Source organism: Tarenaya hassleriana, unplaced genomic scaffold, assembly GCF_000463585.1.
Source record: "Tarenaya hassleriana unplaced genomic scaffold, ASM46358v1 Cleome1, whole genome shotgun sequence".
Classification (NCBI taxonomy): Eukaryota; Viridiplantae; Streptophyta; class Magnoliopsida; order Brassicales; family Cleomaceae; genus Tarenaya; species Tarenaya hassleriana.
Window position 1 is genome coordinate 2,637,132 of NW_010960187.1, and position 8,866 is coordinate 2,645,997.

Genomic DNA, 8,866 nt, shown 5'->3' on the forward strand with positions numbered 1-8,866 from the left:
TTTTTTTGGGGGGGGGGGGGTTTGGCATCATTGTTTTGTGCTACTGTGCAAATTATTCTAACCCTATTATAGTTTTTTTTCAGTAGCTTATAATGGAATTGAAAGTGGTTAAAAGGACAAATGCTTGATTTATATATTTGGGACAAATGCATGCAACTAGAGGGTTATGTGTCATATTTATTTTTATTTAGGGGAAAGTGGATGGGTGCTTTTGGGTGAATCAGGACCATCCATTTGAATCAAAGTCTAAAGATCAAATGATGGGAATATAAAAGTGTGATACAACATATGGGTTTCCAATGGTTAGTACCTTAGTTGGTAAGATGATCACATCAATATATATATATATATACACACACAACCAATCATTCAATCCAATGGCTCCCCTTTCTCTATCCACCACCATCATTTTTTTTTTTTTTGTCACCGTCCTTTTCTTATTTTTCTGTAATTTTTACAATTATAATTTAAAATTTTTTAAATTTTTGGGGGACAAAGATGGGCTGCTCTAAAAGGAACTGTTAAAAGGAGAGGCCATGCTTCTTTCTCCTTTCTCTTATTGAGATTTGCTGTTTTGGTCATCCTCTTCACTGTTCTCATCACTTTTGTCCTTTTTGGATAAGAAGCTCTTACCCTCTTCCATCTTGCAATCTTGCCTTCTCTCTTTCTCCACAATCATTTGCTTATCCTGATTGCCATGCTTGATCATACCGGCAAAATATGTGAAAAAGTTTGGATTTTTTTTATAGATTCGGGGTAAAACGAGATCGAACCAATCGTTTTACGGTCGGTATGAGAGCGGGACGTAGACAAAAACCCGAACGAAAACTCGGGGTTTAGGCATGAGGCGCAAACCCAACTGCAAAGAGCTCAAAAACTGTCACTCGCTAGCCATGAGGGGGCGATGTTCTTATTGCAAAGTTTTCAAATTGGTAGCATTGATAAGTATACAGAAGCAATGCGAAAAGAAGAATGCAGAAAAAGAGAGAGATGTGCCTCATTGGTTCTCGCCAGCTAGAGATGAAGAAAACTAAAACTCAGAGAAGAAAAAGAGGTTCTGCTTATTGGAAACATAAGGCTGATAAGTGAAGAAAAAAAGAAAGAAATAAAATTCCTCAAAGGGGGAAAATTTTCAGACAGTCTCACATTGTCTAACTAAGCTGGTCCTAAGGGGAAACAAACAAGACATCTGTGTTTACTTGTTCTAATGTTTTGTTCCTCCTCCTCCTGGTCAGGCATTTGCTCTCTTCTTCTTCTCCTCCGACCCGACCGCCTTCCCTTTTGTTGGTAATAGATAACGAATATCCAAATCGAAAGAAAAGAAACAGAGAACTAAATGATACAACAATCATGGAGTTTTTTGTTTGATGGACTTACTGAGACTGAGACATGCATCTTCCGATGAAGCAGAGAGCGTTTTCACGAAAAAACTAGACCGAGCAAATGAAATGCCACCATGATCATATCCTGGCTTTTGCTATCGGAAACCGCCGTTCACTTCAATGTCAAGTTACAATTGCCAAGGCCCCCGTTTGAGGAGGGTGTCTCGGAGAATGTGAGGTATCTAAACCTTTTCTTGCCCTCGATGCACTTGGAGAGAGATCCTCTATAAAATGGTGACAAATTTCGGGGCATCCTTCCTCGGGCCATCAAGGGACCTGTACATGTACAACGTCTCAACAAAATCGCTGTTTTCCTCATCCTCTGACTCAATCACTTCCACCACGAGATTAGGCATCACATGGGCAATCTCCCCGCAACATTGCCGGGATATGGTACAAGCTGACATCCAAACGAACCTCATGTTGTAATAGCGATGCATACCAGCACGAAGGGCGGTATCCCCAAATGGGCTATCCCTGATTTCAAGCTTCTGCAGTTTCGGACAACCCTCAAGGACGTATCTCAGAGCCATGTCACTGTCCCCTGCAAATGCTACAGACAGTGTGCGAATGGTTTTCCCATATTCTCCCATGTAGCTGAAAGCCCGATCCGTCAATAAACCTGACACGGCCAATCGGGTTAACTTCTTGCAGTTTTTAACAATGGCACCAAATCCCTCGTCCATTGGCTTTCCAGTCACATGGTCAGGCCTGTGGCGACCCATTATACAAAGCCTGAAAACAATCAGCTCGGGGCAATTCTCAGACATGGCTATGACGGCGGCATTCGTCATTCGCTGGCAAAAGTACAGGATAGATTCTAGCTTCCTACAACCTTCAGAGATTGCTTGGAGACCTACTTCAGAGACAGGACCTTCGCTGTCCTCCCGAGGATCAAAAGGGAAAACCCGAAGCTCGCGAAGTTCCTTACACGTTGCAGCAACTGCTTGTAGTCCTTCATCGCATATCGAGTCAAGAGTCTGCATTGTAAAGTTGAAAATGAGCACACAAAAAAAAAGCTCAAAAAATTCCGCAGATATAGATCACGAGACACAATACATACCCAGAAGACCTGCAGTTTGTGGCAATTGCGTATGACGGGCTTAAGCATCTCGGGAGTAATGTTAGCATAGCTGAAGTTCAGTGAGGTGAGATTAGCGCACACGGGGTAAATAGCAGGTAGATACTCCGGCATTAACTCCCTGAATCCCGATAGACAAACGATGGATTTACAAGCACGGAATGCAGATGCGTAATCCGTTTCCAGCTCAGGGTCAGGCATATTATCAGGGCTAAATGAACCTGTCCCAATGCTCGTTATCTGCGGGGCTCGAACCATCAGCCGGTGTAGCTCTTCTATGGAGACGAACCTGTTCACTCTAAGTTTCCTCAAGAACGGTGACCTAATGACTAGCCTCTCCAATGCTTCGAAATTGATAGGAGCTTCTACACAATCAAATGTCAGAGATTCCAGATGGATTTCTCCCTCCGGGAAACAAGAAATCCAATCCACCTCATCGTCTGTAACCTCCGACTCGATCAGATCAAGAACTCTTAGCTGTCTGAAACAAGATTTGCACCAATCAGTTCACGTTAAACTCATGCTACTCTCACTAAACAACAAATCTATCTCAACCCATCAAGCATTTCTCTAGGTTCCCAGATTCAAAGTACAGAGCAGAGGAAGGGATTCGGCAACATAACATGGACAACAGATCTAGAAGTTTTGATTCCATCCAGAGATAATACATGTCCGAAGAAGCAACAATATGAACACCACCTTACCAAAAAAAAAAAACAATATGAACACCACAACTAAAAAAACAGTGAACATACCGGCACTTGCTTGCAACCATGGCGATGCCACTGGTCCCAAACCCTTCACAGCATACCAAAGAAAGCTCCTTGAACCCAGGGAACCCCTCAGCGAGGAGAGCCAGATCGTCGTCTGTCACGAACATGCGCTTCAAATGGACCTTTTCAAGCCAAGGGTAAGCTTTGGCCATGGCGGCTACCCAAGGCGCGAAGTTAGCCCCCCAACCCGGAGGCATGAGATTGAAATCAGCAAATCTTGGCTTCCCCTTGAGCACCAGGGACCTCACGCGCTTAAACCGGCGCGTGAGCCTCGCCGGCGACAGCGCGTAGCAGTTCCCGATGAAGACCTCGGATCGCGTCAAAGCCTCGACCCGGAACCACGATCTGCACACCAATGACGCGGCGTTGCGGTCGCATCTCGAGGTCAGGAACTGGAGCACGTTCTCGAGGACGTTCTCTAGGACATGGTCAAGGCACACCGGCGGAGTCACCGGAGACGCGGAGTTGCAGTTCCGGGACTTGTTTGAAGCACCGATGGCGGAGGAAGAAGACGACGGGGATGAAGAGGAACATGGCTCAGCGATTGCGGCGGAGCTGAGATCCAACGGCAGAGATCGCTCATCGTCCTCCGACATTTCCGAGCGATCTTCTCTCATAGATCAAACAACAAACCCAAATCAAATCTTGTCGGAAAACCCTAGTTTTCTCTCTCTAGAATTCCCCCCCTTCTCTCTCCGATCAAAAGCTTGGAACTTTTCAAGATTAAGAACCGATAGATAAACGAAGAAAGCTTTGTGTGAGAGTTTGGAGTTTCTCTCTCCCCCTCCACTACGCCTCCATTATTTGGGGGTTATTTCCTCTTTTTTATAAGCTTTTTCTTGTAATTTCCAAAAATACATTAATTTGTACTTCCTTATTACATCGTTTAATTTAACCTATAAATCATAATAAATTTTTACCTAGAAAGAGAAAATGATAAATGTGAGCTTTTATATATAAGATGATCAATATAGGTAATTAATTTTGTACTTATTTATTACATCATTTAATGTTAAACATGATTGGTGTATTCTTATCTATTACTATAATAAATTTTCTTTTTCTCCTTTTTCATATATAATCTTTTTCTGTACACTAAGTTAATTTATAGAAATCCCATTTGATTAAATAATTTATTAGATTCTCGGACAAAATATACAAATCCCCGATTAAGGATATTTAAGTTGGGTTTTTTTATTCATTGTAAATCAATAAAATTTTGAGTAAACAAAATGTAATAAAATTAAATTTATCAAAAAGTTATTATTTTGGTTTAAAAGATCATCTACCTTAGATAGTATAATTTATGAGGCTTTTATAAGTATGTCTCTATTTTATTTTTCTTTTCATTTTTAATAAATTTGCATCTTAGAATACCAGTTAACAAAAATTATCTTTTAGAGAATTAAATAATGACATAAATATTCTGATTGATTAATTAATTATTGATAAAATATATAAAATGAAAACACAAACTGAGTAGATTTAAAAAAATGAAATTTATATCATAAATACCACAATAAAATATGATACACATCGTTTCGAGCCATGCTAAATAAATTATTGAATATATTATTCAATTTAATGACAAGGCAATTCTGCTGTAACCCACAGATAATTGAATAAATCTCATAAACAATTGAAGAGGAATTTTGACTTTTTCTTATAACATTTGTAAGATTCATAGGGCGCAATTTCAAAAGAGTTCATTATGGGGTTGATATCGAATAAATAAAATATTTAGAGGACCGAAATGCAAAGATGTCCCCTGAATTATCCAGGAGCTAAAAGCCTACGACCAACAATTACAGAAAAAAAAGGAAAAAGGCCTTTAAACTTCCCCTAAAAGAGCGAGAGAGAAGCAAGCATGATCCAGTAGGAAAATTAAAATTATGTTTAATTTTTTTAATCAGAATTAGTAAAATAATATCTTCGAATTTTATTTTTACAATTTTTTTTGTTTTTTTTTGGCTATTTGTTTCAAGGGTTTTTGGCGAACCCTTCATTTCAGCGTGGCATAGACGCGCCTCAGTAGGCGCGTGAGGACCTCCGCCAACCTCTGGTATTATATCTGAATATATTTTGCCATCGCCTTGTTGTTGTCTAGCGAGATTTTTTAATAAAAAAATTAATTTTAATTTTTGTGTTTTAAAATGAAATAAGACGAAAGCATGGAGGAAAAACTTAAAATAATAATAAATAAGAAAAAAAAAATAGGCATATCTGACTGTGTTGTGTCGGGGAGCCTCTGCGTCGTTTGTCGCTGTATGATCTGTCATTTGGATCTACAGTTCTCATCTTATCTTATTCCTTTTCCCATTTTACCCTTTCGAATTTCTTCAAACGTGTATATATATATATTACAGCGAGAGAATCCGAAGATTCTGCCCAAATTATATATATATATATATAATTATATATATGAACGTTTTAGATGGGTTATTCGGATTGATCACGTAAACTCGTCACAATTTTAAAACAGTTTATATGTTTATTTAGAAATTTAAAATTTTATGTATTTATTTGGGTTTTTTAAATTACGTTTTTATGCAGTATTTTCCTCAAAATTATGAAATAAGCATTTGTAGCATTCTTAATGGGTTAAAAAACAACTTCGGGGAAAAAATATTACTGAGGTAAGAAAATGAGAGATATATGCTATGATAATTATATGATGAGATCAAGGGCCAATTTCATGATTATATGTTTTTTTAACTTTTTCTTTTATAGTTTAGTTCTCCTTCAAACGTCTAAATCCCTCTTTAAGTATTGATAGAGAATATTTAAAAAATTATATACTATTATTTTTCTAAAATATTTACAAATTTAAATAATTAATCTTTATATATTATAATTTTAAATTTTTTGAATAAAACTATATCTACATAAAACTATTGAAATATAATTATTATATTTTTAATCTCGTATTGAGTTTTGTGCATGTTGTTTCTTCTGTCTTTTACCAAACTTGACATGTTCGTACAATTATTAAACTTCCAAAGGTAACGTTTTCCGACAAATCTTGTAATTTTGGGGGATGATTCCGAATCCTACTTCATGAGTTTATTTTTGTTCATTGAACTTTCCCCAAGTATCAACGGTAGGTCCTCGTCAATGTTCATCTTTTTACGTATTTATTTATTTTTTATTTCTTTTATTTTTGTTTGGAGCTTCCACAAAAAAAAATATGCATTGGAAAACTAGCGAAAGCTTCGAGAAAAATGTTAGAAATATGCAAATTCAAATAGGCAAAGTTCTTAGTATTTATCAAAATATTATGAGCTAAATTGCAGATAATTCATTTTTTTTATAGTGGACCCACAAAAATTTCAACATCATTCCTTACAAAATCGATTTCGTTCAAAGATTTATGAAATCGTTCCCAAGATTCGAATGATGAAAATCGAATAAAAAGTCGATTTCGTAGATGGAAATTAGATAATTGGGTTTTCCGTCGTTATCATAGAAAGTAATGAATTTTTTTATAAAAAAAAAAAATCGATTTTTATTGGCGGTGAAAGAGATGAAGAAATGTTGGTAAACCAATTGGGTCGGATTTCATCAAATAGATTGAACCAACCCAATAAGCAAAAATCTGATATCTTGATGGATTTTGGACAAAACCCAACTTATAAAAAAAATGAATTATATATATATATATATATATATATATATATATATATATATATAATTGAATCGGCTTCGCCCAAGTCAACCCGTCTATTTGGCATCTCTAGTTTTGAAATGGACCACTAAATAGAGAATGTGTACCTTTATGACATAAGTACTTCAATTAATTCTTCTAATTAAATTCACGACACCATATCACATGACGTAATGTCCTCGTCATGCCTTTCGGTGCGGACCCTAGAGCTCGCTCTCATACGCAATAAGATATTAAAGGGAAAATTATCTTTAAATATACGATTTCAATCGATTCGAATTTTCTAAAATCTGATTTTACAATAATTCAAGTTCCGATTTCAGATTTTATATTTTAGGTATCAGATATCCGAATATATGTAATTTACCAATTATACCATTGATTTTATAATATAAAAAAATTTGCCAAATGGTCTATGACTTTATATAAAACAAATAATTATGCGTTTTTTTAGATATCATATTTAAATATATCGGTGTTATATATTCAAATATTTTTTTGTTATCCAAAATTCGAGTGTCGTTTTGAAAACATCTTGATTTCAAATGATCTTTTTTATAGATAAATATTAACGAAAAAAGAAAGACAAATATAATATGGATCGACAGAGATGGCAAATGAAATGTCGATGTTTTGCACTAATAAAAAAAATATATAAACGAGAAAATAAATACAAGGTAAAATGACTTTAGCAAAATTAGTCTAAATTAATCATTGGTTATTTATTTTGCTTGTAACTATCGTCTAAAATAATATTATTTTCAAATAAGGTCGATTTTTTTTTTGTTCAGATATATGATTTTTAATTTTTGCTTAAATGTATAAGCTTTCGTGAAAATAGAAGATTCGTTTTGGACTTTTACCAAACCCTAAATTTAAAATAAAATTAGGCAATCCTGCAAACAAGACCTATATCCGTTGCATTGAATTCTAGAACCTAATATCAATCCATTTCACCATCAATATGACATAACATCAAATACATATTCTATGCTTTTCCATAACCAAAACTTTGATTCATTTGCACACAAAATCACTTTAAGTATTCTTAAAAATCAAATATTACGAAATATTAGTAAGTTTCTAACAACTATCATATACACTATATATATATAAAAAAACATGGCGAAAACAATGAAATATATGACGAAAAATTGCGTTGTCAATAAATAGCGATGGATTTACAAAGAAAATAATTATGAAAATTATGATGTGCTCATAATTAAAGATATACATATATATATATATATATATGTATAAAACAATTAAAAGATAAAAAAAAGTAATTCTGAAAACTATGACGGGCTCATAATAAGAAGCCATTAAGGAAAAAAAGTTGGGCCCATTTATAAGAAGGCTTGGCCCATCACAATTAACACAGACTAGAGAAGGAAAAATAGTTGGGCCCAGTTTGTGTGTGTATATATATTGCATTGTAAAATCAGATTTAAGCATTGATGTCCCTTCCATAATTGGAACCTTTATTATATTAAACATTGATTAACTAAATATTAGATGCGGACAAAAAGAAATCTGAATCTCCGATTCTCAAATTCTCACCTCATGGGTATCTATGAATATCCCGATGGAGTGAAAATACGAAAACGGGTAGAAATTAGTAAAATTTACAAAAACAAAAAAAAAGAATCACACAAAGTCAGCTGGTTCAACTGATAAGAGAGTTCAATTTTTTATTTTGGAAATAATATTTACATGAATTTTTTCAATTTTTTTAAAAAAATATAATTGGATCGAATGGACCGTAAACTTATAAATTATATAAAAAAAATTATATCCCTGCAGTGCCTCTCTCACTTTACCGAGACTATATGCCTCTGACTATCTAACTAATTAATCCCGTGCCATTCTTATTCAATAGATTGCAAAACGTAATATATATATATATATATATATATATAAGAGTGGAAATGTCACAATAATGTCTACATCTCCACGAGAAAGAAGC

The 8,866-nt window shown here is 34.9% G+C and overlaps 1 protein-coding gene across 1 annotated transcript; it reads right to left on the reverse strand.

The window, feature by feature from the left end:
- Positions 1 to 910: 910 nt before the first annotated feature.
- Positions 911 to 4,036, reverse strand: LOC104806754 (transport inhibitor response 1-like protein). The gene is made up of 3 exons (XM_010531809.2): positions 3,219 to 4,036; positions 2,446 to 2,944; positions 911 to 2,362 (listed from the first exon to the last, which is right to left on the reverse strand). Exons 1-3 carry the CDS (start codon positions 3,851 to 3,853, stop codon positions 1,607 to 1,609), a joined length of 1,890 nt encoding a protein of 629 aa, XP_010530111.1. The 5' UTR covers positions 3,854 to 4,036; the 3' UTR covers positions 911 to 1,606.
- Between the last annotated feature and the right edge of the window lie 4,830 nt (positions 4,037 to 8,866).

Excerpts from the sequence above, each read along its gene's own strand:
- LOC104806754 (XM_010531809.2), bottom strand. The coding sequence starts at position 3,853 with ATGAGAGAAGATCGCTCGGAAATGTCGGAGGACGATGAGCGATCTCTG. Across the intron at positions 2,945-3,218 it reads ATGGTTGCAAGCAAGTGCCG|ACAGCTAAGAGTTCTTGATC; the intron begins GTATGTTCACTG and ends ATCTTGTTTCAG. Across the intron at positions 2,363-2,445 it reads ACAAACTGCAGGTCTTCTGG|ACTCTTGACTCGATATGCGA; the intron begins GTATGTATTGTG and ends TTTACAATGCAG.